The 18,888-nt window shown below is 43.6% G+C and overlaps 1 protein-coding gene across 10 annotated transcripts in view; it reads left to right on the top strand.

Moving 5' to 3' along the window:
- asap2a (ArfGAP with SH3 domain, ankyrin repeat and PH domain 2a) overlaps window positions 1-18,888 on the top strand; it is a 99,951-nt gene that overhangs the window by 62,268 nt on the left and 18,795 nt on the right. For 4 of the 10 annotated variants that reach the window (XM_029713917.1, XM_029713915.1, XM_029713918.1 and 1 more), the window contains exons 5-11: window positions 11,384-11,433; window positions 13,110-13,239; window positions 13,343-13,428; window positions 13,518-13,593; window positions 13,745-13,831; window positions 15,825-15,940; window positions 16,727-16,796. In XM_029713917.1, the coding sequence (XP_029569777.1) occupies window positions 11,384-11,433; window positions 13,110-13,239; window positions 13,343-13,428; window positions 13,518-13,593; window positions 13,745-13,831; window positions 15,825-15,940; window positions 16,727-16,796 (615 nt within the window). The other 6 variants (XM_029713921.1, XM_029713922.1, XM_029713916.1 and 3 more) reach the window with 5 other exon arrangements.

Genomic DNA, 18,888 nt, shown 5'->3' with positions numbered 1-18,888 from the left:
ACAAATCAAGCTCCGTTCCACATCACAATGCGGAAGGACAATGCGGAGGGCTCTGTATAGCTCCACATTGACATGATTGGTTGACGGTAGGTGGGGGCGGTACATCCTGTATAAACACAAACTCACTTCCTTGACAACAGCTCTGCTCTGCGACGCGCACGAAGTATGAATGCCCTGACTTCTGCTGAGGCCATATCACCGGAAACGCTGCACGGCCAATGTAGACGTCAGATTGACCATGCGTCGAGATGCACAATGCACTTCCAGAATGCTCTCTTTCCCATCAATTTGTGCACATTCCTTGTTTCATAACTTTATTGTGTGAATTGTTTGCGTTTGATTGTTAGTGTATATCAATTCCCCATTACAAATATCAGCAGTACTACATTTACCCGTTAATTCCTGTAATTTATAATGTTTTACTTTGGTTAAGGTAATTTATTTTAATGCATTCAATGTTATTCTTCCAGTTGTCATTGTCAGAGTGGACACATTGTTAGCAGAGCGCACAACCTATGCTACACTAGTGAGAAACAAGTTTTGGTTTATTTCATTCCATTTCCGAGTTTTGTCAATTTAGTCATTGTCTTTTGATTAGAGTGCTCCTGTCAATGTTGAGTAATGACGCGCACACACAGAAGTAGAACTATAGGCTACCTGGCCTGTGCGCAAATGTATTCATTTGGGGCGGCAGGTAGCCTAGTGGTTAGAGTATTGGACTTTGTTGCAAGATCGAATCCCCGAGCTGACCGGGTAAAAATCTGTCGTTCTGCCCCTGAACAAGGCAGTTAAACCACTGTTCCTAGGCCGTCATTGAAAATAAGAATTTGCTCATAACAAATATATATGTGCCCATTTGGGGATCTGATAGTATTTCTGATGGGCTTAACGCACCGTCGCTAAGGACCTGTGGAGCTTCTCAAAGCCATGTTTTCTTCACCTCAAACAACAAGCAAACAGTCTGTTTTTACATCCATTGAGAATTACAATAGTTCCTCATTGTATTTGAAAAATCTTTCCAGCTTTCTCCATTTCAATAACCACTCAGCGTGAATGGGGAAAATGTCATGCTCTGATCCAGTGGAAACCTGATTTACTACTTATCAGTGCTTGACTTGGACTGAAATAGATTCCGGGACTCATTTTGGGTGCTGGTACTGTTTTATATTTGGGTACAGGAGCTCCACAATACTTTTGAACTACTATTCTGTTAGAGGAACAGAATCCCAAGCAGTAGAAGATTTGAGGTGCCGGTACTCAGCTGTGGTGAGCTCCTGCCCAGGTCAAGCACTGCCTCTTATCCATTGTGCAAATATTATACAGCTGTGTCTGTCTCAAGCTCACTCGCACAGGAAACTCTGAGGGCCCAGAATATATTATACAGTACTGAAAGTTCCTTAGTGCAGGCTTCAGGCCTGTCCCAAGCTAATAGTTGATACAATGTTTCAAGTTTGTTGCAGACAGGCCATGTGTAACCAATGTGATTTATAGAATATTTATTTTTATCAGAAAATGTTCTACCTGCAGGCTGCAATGTTTTTATTCATTGGTTATATGTAGCCTGTGTTTACATAGCAATGGCAATAGAAGTTACTTTTTAGGTTTGTCATTTAGATTTGGATAGAATTTTGATGAAACGCTTGATAATGATTTTGAGGTATGAAGACATTATAAATGAAATGAAACAGTTTCACAAATGTGCATATGAAAACAATAATTGGCACACAGTTCGGTAGAAATGTTAAGATAAATTAGCATTCCACATCAAAGGTTGCGACTCCTCGTGTAGCCTATTACCGGCAACTTCAGGAGAGTAATGGCAGAATCTGCGAAAGCCAGCAGGAGCGAGAGGAGAGTAGTTGGTTAAGGTTTTTTTCTTCCCGTTATCTAGACCTCTGGCGCCCTCTTAAGGCATTTGTCTTATTTCATCAAACTGTAAGCTTAAAGCATCAGACAAGCTCAACGCGTATAGTTGATTTTATTAAAACCCATAGGGTGTGTCTATATATGGAAAAATACACATTGAAAAATGGCGACCGATTTGGTCGAAAGAACAGACTCTCGGTCGACCAAGATGTTTTTCAGTTGGGGACAGCCCTAGTACAGGGCCTATCTGGACTGACAGAGGGAAGCAAGTAGGCCTTTGAACTGTGAGTACTGACAGAGTGGGAGAAGCAGTGGTGCAGATTTGCTCATTACCCCACTGGTGACTATCATTACACTCCTGACATGGGGCTAATGGGGTGCAAGTCATGGTGCTTTCTGCTCTGATTCACACAGCCTGTCTCTCCATTACCACTGGGGGGTGAGGGGAGAGAAGAGACTGTTAAAAAGAGACAATTAAAGACTTTCCATCCCCAGCTTGCAGTACGTACCGTTCACTGTCTCTCACTTACACTGCCACAGGACCTGTTCCCTCCTCTCTTGCTTTCTCCATCATTATTCCTCTCCTCCCCCAGGGGAGGCACCTGTGGAGAACAGGAGGAAGATGTTGCTCCTATTAACAAACTGAACAGTCACTTTCTTAATAGGCGCATGCTTATCAATAACTGGAAGAAACAATGTCATTTTTTATTTAACCTTTATTTAACTCGGCAAGTCAGTTAAGAACAAATGATTATTTACAATGACGGCCTACCCCGGCCAAATCCCTAACCCGGACAACGCTGGGCCAATTGTGCGCTGCCCTATGGATCTAGTTGCTCCTCATTACACACAGCAGACCAGTAAATCATTTTTACATCTTCAACATAGGATTCTGATTCAAAGTGGCAACTTTATTAACCCACCAGGGGGAAATTAATTTGGTCATGTGCTTAAAAAGACAGTACACGAAAACACCAGCTACACTAATTCATTCAAAGTGCTATAGCTACAATTTAAAGTGAAAGTGGCTTTTGGAATAAGAGTCCCCATATCTATCTGTTTTCATTTTCTATTGAAGAAGTCTCATTCCTCTTGTCCGGCTGCTGCTGTGATTGAATTTTGAGTGAAGGTGATGAGTACTGTCCTGTAAAACGCTTTAAATTTTTAGAAGGATGAGTTTTGTGTACAGGTTGGTGGCTGATTCGTGAGCTATACCAATTATCCTTCCCACCGTCTTAATCAAGTGCTATAGCTTGACTTGGTCTTGCACTCGCATGTTTCCAAACGGGCATTTTAGACCAAAGGACATTACACTCTGCAGGACAGATTTAGAAAACTTTTGTAAGATGTGGCGGTCGACATTGAAATGGTTGTTTGCGTAAAGAAATTGCAACAGAGAATATTTTTTTTTATCTTTGCAAAGGCACAGTCATTGAATTTCAGTTTGTCTATTTCGATTCCCAGGCACTTAAATGTGGTCACTCTATCGACTGGTTTCCCATTGATCTTCGTAGGGGGTAGTGGAGTTTTTTTGTTCCTTCTCAAATCAAGTTCGATCTCTTTTGTTTTCTTAATGTTTATTTCAAGAAAGTTATCTGCACACCACTGTACAAATTTTGCCTTTTCTCTTTCAAAACCTTGAGGCTTGTTCTGGGTGGAGGAAACCCACAACAGCGGTGTCATCCGCATATTTAAAAAATCTTGTGGGCTGCGTCAGGCTTGACAATTGTTTGTGTACAGTATCAGTGAATGTACGCAACCTTGAGGGGCTACCGTATTGACTGTTTTAGATGTAGAGATGGCAGAGTTAAACTTCACTTGTTGAGTACAGTTCACAAGGAAACTATTAATCCACTTGATCAGTAAAGAGTTGACACCCAAATTCACCAGTTTATCCTCCAGTCAATTAATACAATTTTCACTAGGCTATTTGCCTTTTTCTAAATGTTCGTAGATATTGTTAGGATAATTTAAGCATCCTAATTTAAGATCTTCATTGTAAAGGGTTTATACACTGTTTCCTATGCTTCTTCAATGAACCATAAACAATGAATGGACATGCACCTGTGGAACGGTTGTTAAGACACTAACAGCTTACAGACGGTAGGCAATTAAAGTCACAGTTATGAAAACTTAGGATCCTAAAGAGGCCTTTCTACTGACTCTGAAAAACACCAAAATAAAGATGCCCAGGGTCCCTGCTCATCTGCGTGAATGTGCCTTAGGCATGCTGCAAGGAGGCATGAGGACTGCAGATGTGGCCAGGGCAATAAATTGCAATGTCCGTACTATGAGACGCCTAAGACAGCGCTACAGGGAGACAGGACGGACAGCTGATCGTCCTCGCAGTGGCAGACCTCGTGTAACAACACCTGCACAGGATCGGTATATCGAACATCACACGTGCGGGACAGGTACAGGATGGCAACAACTGCCCGAGTTACACCAGGAACGCACAATCCCTCCATCAATGCTCAGACTGTCCGCAATAGGCTGAGAGAGGCTGGACTGAGGGCTTGTAGGCCTGTTGTAAAGGCAGGTCCTCAACAGACATCACCGGCAACAACGTCGCCTATGAGCACAAACCCACCGTCGCTAGACCAGACAGGACTGGCCAAAAGCGCTCTCCACTGGCGAGTCGCGATTTTTGTCTCACCATGGGTGATGGTCGGATTTGCGTTTATTGTCGAAGGAATGAGTGTTACACCGAGGCCTGTACTCTGGAGCAGGATCGATTTGGGGGTGGAGGGTCCGTCAATGCCACCAGCCATACTGCTCGTTCGGTGCGTGATTTCCTGCAAGGCAGTAATGTCAGTGTTCTGCCATGGCCAGCGAAGAGCCCGGATCTCAATCCCACTGAGCACGTCTTGGACCTGTTGAATCGGAGGGTGAGGGCCATTCCCTCCAGAAATATCCGAACTTGCAGGTGCCTTGGTGGAGGAGTGGGGAAACATCTCACAGCAAGAACTGGCAAATCTGGTGCAGTCCACGAGGAGATGCACTGCGGTACTTAATGCAGCTGGTGGCCACAGCAGATACTGACTTATTTTGACTCCCCCCCCCCCCCCCCCCCCCCCCTCTTTGTTCAGGGACACATTATTCCATTTCTGTTAGTCACATGTCTGTGGAACTTGTTCAGTTTGTCTGTTGTTGAATCTTATGTTCATACAAATATTTACATGTTAAGTTTGCTGAAAATAAACGCAGTTGACAGTGAGAGGACGTTTCTTTTTTTTGCTGAGTTTAGAACGGATGGTAGCTGACAAATTCTCACAAGGCACACTGATCTCCAGCCCCTTGTATTTCCTTAATCATGCGATTGACGGGGATTTGGGCATTGTCTGGAAACAACATATCCTTTTGCGTCTGACTCATTAAAGATTTTTTTTTGTCCAGTTTGAGGTGAGTAAATGCTGTTCTGATATCCAAAAGCTATTTTCGGTCATAAGAGACTGTAGCATCAACATTATGTATAAAATAAGTTTTAAAAAACACACAAAATAGAACAATTGGTTAGGAGCCCGTAAAACAGCAGCCATCCCCTCATTTTTAAGTCTTGCCATAGATTTTCAAGCCGATTTAGGTCAAAACTGTAACTAGTCCTCTCAGGAACGTTGCTTGTTATCTTGGTAAGCCTTGTGTTTTAGTTTATTGTCCTGCTGAACGGGGAATTTTGTCTCCCAGTGGCTGTTGGAAATCAGACAAACCAGGTTTTCCTCTAGGATTTTGTCTGTGCTTAGCTCTATTCCATTTATTTTTATCCTAAAAACCTCCCTAGTCCTTGCCGATGACAAGCATACCATAAACATGATGCAGCCACCAGCATGCTTGAAAATATGAAGAGTGGCACTCGTGTTGTGTTGGCTTTGCCCCATACATAACGCTTTGTGTTGAGGACATTAAGTTTATTTTTTTGCCACATTCTTTGCCGTTTTACTTTAGTGCCTTATTGTAAACAGGATGCTTGTTTTGGAATATTTTTATTCTGTACAGGTTTCCTTCTTTTCACTCTGTCATTTAGGTTAGTATTGTGGAAAAACTACAATGTTGTTGATCCATCCACAGTTTTATCCTATCACAGCCGTTAAACACAATTTTTATCAATCTACCAATAGGGTCCCTTTGCATTATTTACTTTTTACCCCAGAACTTATTTAGGCTTGCCATAACAAAGGGGTTGAATTCTTGTTGACTTGAGAAATTTCAGCTTTTCCTTTTAATTAATTTGTCTTGCAACATAACTCCGCTTTGACATTATGGGGTATTGTGTATAAGCCATTTTAAATTCAGGCTGTAACACAATAAAATGTGGAAAAAGTTGACTGTTGTGAATACTTTTTGAAGGCACTGTATGTAAGTGAGTTTCAGAGATGGCCAGTATATGAATGTTGTCGATGTTAGCAAGTTATCGACTTCATGAACCTTGTCTCTCAGGCTAAGTATGTTAATGCAAGCTATTTGTTGCCCATTTCGGGGTTGCTTGTAAGGCCTCCGAGCAAGCACAAAAAAACGATCAGAGGTCGACATGTCACTGATATTTACATTTGAGCCAATAGAACAGGGAGAGCTACCCACAGCGGGCTTCCTACTAGGGCAAACGGTCTCAGTGCTAATTGTGTAATTCAGGTTTATATGGACAAGGTTATATGGACAAGGTCCTTTTTAAAAAAAATCAAACTCTCCACGTTTAAGTGCCACAGCCCAAGCCCCTTAAGTGATTTGTAAACCGAGGGGGATATCCATATTTATGGCATTCACATTTAAACAAATAACGTTGGTTTAGCTTTTGCTAGCCACAGTGGGCTTCTCATTTGTAACAGTAACAGAACTAACAATGGGATTCAACTTTATAGGTTCAAGATGATGATTTACATAAACATCTGTAGCACTGTTATGATAGAGCTGTGATATAATGGTAGGGATTACCTGAGACCGCACTGATTTCTCCTGCTGTGGGGGATGGAGGGCAATAGACTCCCGAGGGCTTGGGCTGTGAACGTGTCAGAGTACGCAACCGTTTTATGCTCAAAGAGAGCGTCTGTGCTCCACGGTAGTTGGGATATAGTCTGTCCCCAATGAAACAATCCCTCCAGAGTACATTTTCAGCTAGTGATGCATTGGAGGAGTCTGCTGAAGTGGTTCGACTCATGGCCTATTGAGAGTAGTGGACCCATGAGAAGTAGCCCCTTACCTGCATACTTTTACCACTCCTTTCGGGTCCATTACAGGCCATTTTACGCTCCACTCATCTCTCCATCCTGCTGTTTAACCTCAACTGGGGAAAAGATCTAGGTGTTTAACATGCTGCTCTCTGGGGTTGTAAGGTTATAGCACAAAGTGACCCCGTAGTTTTTTGGTTTCCTCTCACTTCCTGCCAATTTTTGTTGGTACTTCCGCATGGACAGTGTCTGATAAAGGGTGTACAAGGAGGAAGGTTACAGGTCTGTCTGGTTACATTAGCCTGGGTCCGTCTGCTTCTACTGAGGCAGAGACAGCCCCAGAGAGCTTAAAGTAAGCCATGATTAAGATTTATAGGTTACTTCAGTTGAAAAGGGGTACACTATGTGAAGTACAGGTAACTGCCAAAATAAAGGAAACCCCAACATAAAGTGTCTTAATAGGGGGTTGGGCCACCATGAGCCGCCAGAACTTCAATGCGCCTTGGCATAGATTCTACAAGTGTCTGGAACTCTATCGGAGTTCTTTCATGAGAAATTCCGTAAGTGTTCAATTGGGTTGAGATATCGTGACTGACTGACACACACACACACACTTTAAACCCCCTATGCTCCTTTGAGACCGCTCTTTCAAAGTCACTGAGATCTTCTAGCTACGGTAGCCAAAATAATGGGCAACCGGGCACTTTTATACATGACCCTAAGTATGATGGGATGTTAAGTAATTAACTCAGGAACCACACCTGTGTGGAAGCACACACTTTCAATATACAGTACATGGCCAAAAGTTGTCGAACATCTCATTCCAAAATCATGGGCATTAATCTGGAGTTGGTCCCCCCTTTGCTGCTATAAGTGGCACAGTGGTCTAAGGCACTGCATCTCAGTGCTAGAGGTGTCACTACAGACCCTGGTTCGATCCCGGGCTGTATCACAACCGGCCGTGATCGGGAGTCCCATAGGGCGGCGCACAATTGGCCGAGTGTCATCCGGGTTAGGGGAGGGTTTGGCCGGGGTAGGCCATCATTGTAAAATAAGAATTTGTTCTTAACTCACTTGCCTAGTTAAATAAATTTAAAAAAGAACGCGTTTCCATTGCTCCAGAGTCCCATGGTGGTGAGCTTTACAACACTCCAGCCAATGCTTGGCATTACACATGGTGATCTTAGGCTTGTGTGCGGCTTCTCGGCCATGGAAACCCATTTCATGAAGCTCCCGACTAACAGTTTTTGTGCTGACGTTGCTTCCAGAGGCAGTTTGGGACTCTGTAGTGAGTGTTGCAACCGAAGACAGGCGATTTCTATGCGCGACACGCTTCAGCACCTTTCTGTGAGCTTGTGTGCCCTACCACTTCGCGGCTAAGTTGTTGTTGCATCACTTACAGTTGACTGGGGCAGCACTAGCATGGCAGAAATGTGACAACCTGACTTGTTGGAAAGGTGGCATCCTATGACGGTGCCACGTTGAAAGTCGTTGAGCTCTTCAGTACGGGCCATTCTACTAATATTTGTCTATGGAGATTGCATGGCTGTGTGCTCGATTTTATACACCTGTAGGCAACGGCTATGGCTGAAATAGCCGAATCCACTAACTTGTCGACATACACTAAAAGCATTTGGTATCCCTCATTTACTCAAGTGTTTCCTTTTTTATTTTGGCATTTAACTGTATGTGTACTAATGAAATATTCGTAGTCCAAACCAGAATAGGGCACAACCAAGATACATCACTCCCTGTCTGTCTGCGGTTCAGTGCTGGCTCAGGCCCTCATAACTGGTGCTTATGGGTTATTGTTGCTGCATGGTCCCTTAAGCACTGTCCAGTGTCCAACTCCAAACACTGAACATAAGCCGACTGGTGGAAAGTGCTGAGACCACAAAACACCAGAGCCAAGGGGATTTACGTATTAGACCTGACATCCCTTCCAGCGCTAGACCTTCTGATCCTTTGTATCTATTGTGTGTTTACACACCATGACTCATCACACTCATCACCGACATGAGCCCCCCCCCTCAATAGAGACATGAAACACACACACATACAAAATTGTTGGCGGAGGCTTTTAGCTCCAAGAAGCTCTGCCAAAGGAGTGAACTCACCATTATTTCTCACCAAGAGAAGATTAGTGAGTAGAGGCTGATCATGATTCATGGAATTGTAACAGGTGCCCTGACAGCGACAAGACCAGGTTTAAGACGACATTGGAATAGAGGTTGAAAGCTGTAAATTGCATGTTTTATATTTGAGGTCTTGGTGAAAAGGCTCTGCCTGTGTTCCAACTCACTGGACAGGCATGTGGATCTTCCACTACTGTATCACCTCAACAGTGGACCCATCCCATTCAGGAGCACAGGAAAGTACACTTCACATTGAAGCGTTCAAGGTCAGTCCGCTGTCTTCAATTAGACAAGGACAGTGGTAACGGCGGTAAGAATTGAACTAAGAAACTCAACCAAGAAAGAGGCTACTGCAGGATAGGAACTTTACAGAGAAGTGTTTTGTTTTTAAAGCCTCTGTCTCCCAAATATCTATTCTGGGGGAACTCATTAAAGAGAGGGTGCATGTTTGATTTGTTGTTGATTTGGTAGAGTGGATGGGAGGTGAATCCTGTTTGGCTGTGCTCTTCCAGCATTCCACACAGCTAAGTTGCCCTGCCATGTTCCATGTTGTTGTGTGGAAGCTAGTGCCCCACTTCACTCCCTACTGTTGTTCCCCACTCTCACAGTAGCTAGCTCCTCACTTCACTTCCCATCGAGCCGCTGTGAAGGAGAGAGGAATGCTGCACTTGGACAATGTGCCGCTCTGCCCAACCTGTCTCGCTTCCTCGGCTTGTGTTTTTAGCCAGTATTCTCCTTTTTTAACATTTTTATCTTGCTTCCTCCATTTCTCTTTCTCTCACACTCTTTCTCTCTTTCTTTATCGCTTTGTTTCTCTTTCGTCAGACAAGGATCCATGACCGCCACACTTGTTTTGAAGAGGTCTGTCTGGGCTGGTATCCACAAAGTGTCTCAGAGTAAGACTGCTGATCCAGGATCAGTTTGGCCTTTTTTAGATCTGAATGAATACGGGTTTTATATTGAAAGGTTGGGACCTGAGATCAGCTCTCCTACTCTGAGTTGCTTTGTGGATACGGGTCCAGGGGTCAACAGAGGGAACATCTCTGTAAGAGAATGGGCTGTCAGGCAATCTGTTTTAATATGACAGCAAAATGGCAACATATTTATTGTAATAATGCCATAATACATTCATTCTAACAAAGCTTTAGAAAGATTTGGCTTTTGTTAGAGGATGTATCACATTTTATACCAACTCATTTTTCATTCCAGTTAAGGACTCTATAAAAATGCCTGCGGCTGCCACTGCAATATTTTTTTTTAATCTGAAAAAAAAGTGTTACAGTAGCAATCAGTGCTCTCCACAATTGTTGATTGGGATGCAATCAGCAAATCAACATGAAAAGAACAAGCAGATTCACAGTGCAATCAGGTAATCCATTGATCTCATCATGTTTTACCACAGTCTTTTCAATGGCCTCGGAAGCAGCAATTATGGTTGCCGCTGCGGTGTTTGGAGGGAAAATGACACGGGCAATTTCGCCAGTTAATGTCTGTTTTTGTTTGTCCCTAATCACTGTTTATTCATTGGCGCGGTGCCTGAAAAGCGTTGCATAATTTAACATTTCGTCAAACAGCTGTTGAACGCTACTCTATTACCATGGGAAATCTGTTCAGCCACTTAAACCATGTTACGATTCTGAACACTGCTCTTTTTTTCATTTTCAACGGTAGCACTTTGTACGTTATTGTCGTCTACGGCAACGACGAGGAAAAGGATGACAAGATTGAGTCATGTATTGGCAGCGTGCTTTGTTGCCATTTTTGGCTAGTGCAGGGAGATTGACAATGATGGGGTTTTCCCTGAGCTTGTAGCATCACGTAAAACATTAACTGACTGGAGTATTGATGTGTACCGTAGCTTCAGTGCCTTCTAGATATAGTAACGCTGTCTGTGTGTACAGTGGTATGCTTAATATCGCAATGTGTGCTATGACCATCTTGATATCTTTCTAGCCTCTTTTAAGGAGTGTTGTTAGTGCCAACAAAAAAACGGAATCTGAATTTTGGCACTAATATCTCCATATTTCTACTCAACGTTACTGTTAACATACAGCCTACACGTTTTTTTATGTGCGAAGCTATTGTGAACACATCCAAGTTGTTGTGTTGACAGGTTTGTTTTAATGGATTCCTATGTAGATCTAACTCCTCATTAGTCCACATTCTGTTTCTGAATTAATGTTCTGACGCCGGTTTCTTTCTGCTTTATTTTCTTCTTCACAGGACCTGAAAAAGCCATTTGATAAGTCCTGGAAAGACTATGAAACAAAAGTGTAAGTTTTTTTACAAATATTTTACTACCGCCAATATGAAATTAGGTTCTGGCCAATTGACGTTATTAGCTTAGAGTACGAAGACGATCAGATGATCAGTCCATTGTCTTTTTGATCCGTTGGTTCATTCTATGGCCATACTATAGCAGTCGGGTTCAACTGACTCACAAGCGTTTTGATAACCTCTAGATATTGGTACTGTCATATTAGTTTGCATTTGACTGTATATTTGTCATTGGTAGAACCCGATTTTATCATCATAAGCAATATATTGAATGAGATGCAATGTGATATGTCCTGTCCCATCTCTGTGCTTATAATGACCACTATTCCCCCAACCAACCTCGCCTTGCAATCATCAATGAGTACACCGAGAATAATAAATCAACCCGTCTCTACACCCCTCTGTCTACACTGTGATTTTGCATGCAACGGTGTATGAAATTTTATAGCACTCTGATATATTTTCCAAGCTGCAAAGGACATTCTTTACTGAAAGGGTAATACATTTTCTTCTGCAACGCCAATCTGATGAGACGCTACTGACTTGTTGCTCCATTGATGCTCTCTGCTAGCCTGCTATCAATGGAGAGCTATGCGTGTCATATCTCTATAATATCTCAAATCTCTTTGTCTGCGGTTATAATGAGGCCTTTCCTATTTTGCAGACCGAAAGAGATTTAGACTCTCTGGCCCAAACTCCACTCTGGCCCCGACCACCTTAGAGTTTGCGAGTAGCGCCCTGCCATCGTCACCACAGTTAGAGTCCCATTTGATCCACTGTCTCCATCTGTGTCAACGGTCTTTGGTGGCTCTTTGTGGCTAGTGTCAGACATGTGGCTGTTTTTTGAGCTCTCTCTCTACTCCTATGCTTCTGGGCTGAGGATTAAGGTGACAGCTTTGCAGATGTTCTACTAATGAAAGCAGTCGCATCTTGATGTATTACCTAATGACGGTTTCAGTCTTAAAAAAAAAAAAGGAAGCCACCCAAAATGACCGAATATAACCCAGATGACTTTGCCTGAGACGGATGAATGTTTGTGACGCAGCGGCAGGAACTGACTTCTTTAAGTGTCTTTTTGAATCAACGGTTTTCTGGAACAGCGGTAGAGGATAGCACGTTATGTAGGCTTGCAGGAGCAGACCATAGTGCAGCGCTGGCTCATGCATTCACACCACTTTGACATCAGCTTGATGCCCCCCTCTCTGTCTGTCTTTTTTTGGTATGATCAGTTTTGTAGTTTATTTACTTTTTTCTTGGTTGTTTCCTTTGGAATGGCCTTGTTGCATCTGTGTCTTGGTGGTTCCAAATGGGCCAAGCTGTTTACTGACTGCAGGCAGAGGTAAAAAAAAACCCAGACAAGTCATTAACGTTGGTTTAGCGATGGGCCACAGTGACGAGGACCTAACACCCATAACCAAAGGCATGAGTGAGAGGCCGTCTGCTTTCAAATCTGAACGAAAACAGGCGTCACTTAAGTCTCCCTAAGCTTCCTCATAGGAGGAGCCAAATGCTGCATCCTTTTTTAAGGGAATATGCTAAGCTAGAAAAGAATGCCCTGTTGCATGGAATGCCCTCCCCCTTTCCACTCTGTATATTTCCTGTTTTGTGTGTGACTGTGGTTGGAAATGCCCTTTGACCCCCCCCCCCCCGACGATGTCACTTCCTGTCCCAGCACTAAGATCGAGAAGGAGAAGAAGGATCACGCGCGGCAGCACGGCATGATCCGCACTGAGATCAGCGGGGCCGAGATAGCAGAGGAGATGGAGAAGGAGAGGAGGTTCTTCCAGCTGCAGATGTGTGAGGTGGGTAAGGAAAGAGATGGAGGTCAGGCCTGGGTTGCCAGGTTGGGTCATGTCCACAGCTGTAGTGGAGGGTTTTCTGACATTGTAAAGTTCTGTCTCGCAGTATCTTCTCAAAGTGAACGAGATCAAGATCAAGAAAGGGGTGGACCTACTCCAGAATCTCATCAAATATTTCCACGCACAGTGCAAGTAAGTCCTGCAGTCAGTGAAAGTGTGCATTTGACCAAGTGCTCACTTTGTGGCGAAAACGGCTGATGTAGATTTGTCACTCTCTTTAGTTTTTTTCAGGACGGGCTGAAAGCAGTAGACAACCTCAAACCATCCATAGAGAAACTAGCCACAGACTTACACACGGTGAGTTCCTCAAGACTACTGTTGACATCTTCATGGGGTGTATATAAGGACTTGCCTTTCCTTCATCAAGTGTGCTGAATTCATCAAACATATTCTGTGTGACTCTGTAACCTTTTGTATGACCCCTGTGGCCTTTGTGTGACCTTTCCAGATAAAGCAGGCCCAGGACGAGGAGAGGAAGCAGCTCACTCAGCTACGGGACGTCCTCAAGTCAGCGCTGCAGGTGGAGCAGAAGGAGGTAACACCCATAGACTTCGACCACTCTAGTGCCCCAAAGTATGTTTTAGCATGGGCAGCGCCATTGAGGACTTTCACCATTAGGAGATTCTCATTTGGGCAAAAGTCCGTCCTCGATCCTCCCTCCTCTCCTCCATGACCCAGAAACCGATAAGTGGTTGAGAGAGAGTGTCAATTTTGTTTGTAGTACGAACGAAGGCATCTGCTACCCTCCTCGATTTAACTACTTCGGCTGCAAGCGCGGACGTGTTTTAAAATCCGCCCCCCCCCCCCCCCCCCCCTCCTTTGAATCAGCTGTTGTTTTCTGGAAGGCGAAAAGCATGCAAACATTTTAAAACCATATGCTACTTTTTTCTTTTTTCTATAAAATGCGTTTTTACTTTACCACATTTAATTTGGGATTCCACCGGTGTGAACATTTGCCTGATGATGCGCGAGTGGAGAGCCATTTCATGCAAGCACATTTTCATCCACGTTACCTCTCCTCGCCGTCTCTCTGCGATTACCTTTGACCTTTTTTAAAAAATAAAAAAAAGGAAGCGAGAGAAAGGACACAGGAGTTGAGCAAAACCAAATGAGATCCTCCCATTTTTTTAAGTGGTCAACTGGGTAGGACTTCTTATGGGTTAAGGAAGGATCACATAATGCCATCCTGATCTCTCTCTCTCTCTCTCTCACACACACACACACACACACACACACACACACACACACACACACACACACACACACACACATACTGCGGGAAACAACACACACGCACCTGGCAACCCTCAAACTCTATAGGCCTAGTCTTTTCACTGTCTAAAGCCCAAGTTAGTCACCCAATAATATAGCCGTCTGTATCTCATCTAATCTGCCTCATTCATATCCTATGAGTGATGCACTTACATGTTCAAGACCCTGATGTACAGAACCAAAGCCCCCTTCACTCCCTGTCAACTTCAGCATGCTCATTGAGAGCAGGCATGAACAGTCTATGGTTAAGCGCTCATGTGCTTAATGCTCTCATTTGCCAGACGCTTTTATCTAAAGAGACTTAACACGCGTACTTACGCCCTTTCTGGCATCAGCTACTACGTGGAGAACTAGTCTTCTGTTTTTGCTACTGCTGCACTATCTTACCTGTCTGTTCTCCTCTTTGCTTTACTGCCGCCGCCTCTTTGTGAACCAAGTCTAGGAGAGTAAGTGTATCCTCGGCGCCCCCTTTGCTGTGCTTGTCTGTCTGTGGTCGTGGTGTCAAGGAGAGGGAGAAGTTCGTCTGAAGCGTTTTCAATAGAGAGCATTTGTCTCTAAAAGGGATTTAGTGGGGGGGATGGGGGGGATTTCTGGGTTGTATTCATTAAGCACCAAATGTAAGATAACACTCTGAACACAGTGAAATGCAAAGGTACTATCTGTACTTCTGAAAGACTTGTTTTTCATTTAAATTGTGCTGCGTTGTGACTTAATGAATACAACCCTGTCTTCCTAGATTTCTGTTGACAATGGTAACATTAGAAACAGAACCATGAAGATGTTTCTTTAGAATATCTTTCAAAGGTCTTTGCCTTGGCCCCTCCCCCTCTGTTTCCCCTATATCACTTAGTCTGAGATGAACTCTCTAGTGCATGACCCCAAGGCTTTGCTTGTCATATATATATATATATATATATATATTTATTATTATTATTATTATTATTATTATTATATATATATATATATATATATATTTTTTTTTGTGGCAGCATCTCAATAGTCTAAAGAGGCTCCCCTTCCTTGCTTTTTCTACTTCATCTGCACTAAAGCAAATCCCCAGCCAGCATCCCCAGCCATATTGCTCTCCTATCCTAGATTTTATCCAGGATTTTTCAGATCAGTGCTGACAAAGGAAAATGAACAAGGAGAGGAAGCCACTTTAGACAATTGAGACTTACCCCACCCACACTCACTGCAGCGTCTTGTGCCTTTGCCTACATAGATCCTTATATGTGTGTGTGTGTGCGCGTGTGCTGGTATTGTTGAAGGATTCCCAGGTGCGACAGAGCGCTACCTACAGTTTGCACCAGCCGCAGGGAAACAAGGAGCACGGTACTGAGCGCTGTGGGAACCTCTACAAGAAGAGTGACGGGTCAGTGTTTCTCTTCTGTTGAACTGGCATCATCTTCAACAAACATTCAAATATCCAAATGAAAGGCCAGACAAAACAAACACACAAAGTACACTCATTGTGATGGCATTTATCCATAGACCCACTCCGGAACATTGGCGACTGCAATGTATTTTTTAAAAACCTTTTGCTTTGGGCTGGATGTGTCATAGGATCGTTCATACATGCATCGTCCATTAGCAGAATGAATGCCTTATTTCAATTAGCCACGCAATCCCTAGTTTGAAAGCAACGTTTTTTTCTGGAAGCTGTGCTGTGTCATTTTCTATACATTTTCCCCCACATGGGCCAGCCCCCTAGCAATTCAAGTTCTAACCAATGAGCTTCTGCCACTCGCCATTTGAGTGACAGTTATCAAGACAGCAGAGTGAGAGAGGGGCAGTGACGTGGTGCACATATGTGACGTAGTACAACATTTGTCGGGGACCACTTTTGGCTCGTGAGTGCTACTTTCATAACTACTGCTAAAAAAAAAAAGTTTACAAAAGTACCAGAGAATCTCTTTAATGTTATATTTATGGCTGGGTGTCTCCCCATAGACAGGAATCCGCTGCCCAAACTCTGCGTCATTTACTTATGCCTGCACGTACTAATGAGCCATCACACTGGTTTTGTTGGCGTTAATAATTCAGTAGTCATGTCTGTTCTGTTACAATGTGGATTCATGTCGAGTTTAGTGTGTCACACTGGCTCTGGGGGTGTTATGTCGAAGTCTGTGTGTCACGATGTCCTGTGTCACCCCCCCAGGCTAAGGAAAGTGTGGCAGAAGAGAAAGTGTTCAGTGAAGAACGGATACCTCACCATATCACATGGGACGGTGAGTAATGTGCGCGCGCCCACACACAGAGGGCAAGACAACCTACTCCTAGCTAATTAGCATTCATCTACAGTAAGGCTAGTGGGAAAGGGAAGGGGGGGATACCTAGTCAGTTGTACAACTGAATGCCTTCAACTGAAATGTGTGGGAACTTGGGAACCATTCCTATCCTAAATTGCCCCCAGGCAACCCCAGACAAGTTAAATTATGGCACATCCTACCTAATTATCAGCTCTCTGCTAACTGGCAGCTTATCCACTAGTTTTGTCTTGTCTGATCCTGCCTTGTCCCGTCCTGTCTTATCCAGTCTGGTCGTCTCTTGTTTTGTCCTGTTTTGACTTCTCCCTATTTTCTTTATTCATATTGTTTTAATTTCTCCTCTTTATTCTTATCCTTACTTTTCTGCTATTTCTTACTTTTTGGTTGTAGTTTACCTTCGTTATAATAAACGGTTACATGGGGAGGGTTCAGAGGTGGTAGAGCTATGGGACGGGAGTGGGGATCAAGAGGACTTCCGATAATATTTGGTGCCTGGTGTGCTTTTATTTTGTGATTTTTTTTTTTAATTTAATGACTTTTTTTATTTTTAAGTCCATAAAGTTTATTTAGCTAAAAGGGTGGTGGTATTAGTATTAATGTCAGTCACTCTTACACGTTAGAGTATTATATGTTTTGGATGCGTCCCAAATGGCACCCATAGGGCTCTAGTCAAAAGCCATTTGGGATGCAGCCCATGTAAGGCTAGCTCACATAGCTACTTTACCTGCCCCTATTGATATCCTGCTCTGCTCTGCTCTCACTGTAGCAGGCTCTACTTTCCTGCATTACACTAGATTTAATCTCTCTCCCTCTCTCCCCCTCTCTCTCCATTGCTCGATCTTCCTCTTATTTGCTCTCTCCCCTCTTGCTTACTTTATCGCACCCTCGCTCTATCCCTCTCCTCGCCTTTCTCTCGCTCTCTTTCAAAAGGCACACACATATTTTCTCCCCCTCTCTCTCCTTCCCCTTTCTCTCTCATAAAAAAAGGAATATACCTCACATGAGCTCTCCCTCCTGTCCCTGGCCAACCAGCTGTATGTAGAGGTCGAAGCAGGGAAAGCAATCAGGGATGGTTTTTAAGCACCCTGAGCTGAGCGCCAACCATGGCCTGGTTTCGTCCTCCACTGCAGAGCAGAAAACCACAGTACAGAAGCTTATCCTCCATGGACAGGCCCATTCTGACAGACCGTAACACCTAAATATGACTCATGAAAACTGCATACGAGAGCCTGGCTATTAGTGTTATGATGTAATAAATAAGGGAGAAAGGAAGGTTAATTTCGCAGTGGTTTGTTCTATGCTGTGCTGGTTCTCAAGTAGCTCTGCAGTCCAAGGACCTGTTATAAGATTGTTGCGATGTACATCGTGTTTTATAGCAAGCATAATGTTTTCGTTGATGCATATATTTTGAGTGCATGTAGGCTAAATGAATGCTTTTATCCAGGTACAGTGCACACCTCTTCTGGTGAATATGGTTATTGTGATGAACCACTTCAGGGGTCAGCATGCTTCAGTTCGGCTGACCCCTAGCTGAACTCGGCTAGCTGAACCGAACAAGTGTGCTCGCATATTCCTTTAAAAGACGAGAAAAAAAGCATCAATAGTACTCTTTGTCCATTTTGTGCCGCCGTAGCCAGTATACACTTCCTCAAAATAGTCCGAATTAATCTAAGATAACGCAAGAATTCTGTCGTTAATTTGCCGAGGAGATCTTAGTCGGGGAATTTTACATCTAACTGTGTTAGGTGCAGTATTTTTCGGTGAAAGAATGTGGATGAAAACGAGTCGTCTCTCGTTGAATGACGACAAAGACTATTGGATCCCTACTGTTAACCAATCACCGACGAAGGGGCGTAGACTTCGGATTCCGAGTTCGGCTTGCCCCGAGCAAAAATGTGTGCCCCAACAGCCGCATAAACCCCTTACGGAAGTTCAAATCAAAATGTTGTCATAATATATGCACCAACTTTTCCAACCTGTTTCTGGTGGGAAGCATGTGGACAGCTTTAGTGATCAAACTTACCCATGTGATGACTATGAGGGAGCACTGTGT

This window comes from Salmo trutta, chromosome 25 (genome assembly GCF_901001165.1).
Source record: "Salmo trutta chromosome 25, fSalTru1.1, whole genome shotgun sequence".
Taxonomy (NCBI): domain Eukaryota; kingdom Metazoa; phylum Chordata; class Actinopteri; order Salmoniformes; family Salmonidae; genus Salmo; species Salmo trutta.
Note: the sequence above shows the minus strand (reverse complement) of the source record. Positions and strands in the feature narration are given on the sequence as shown.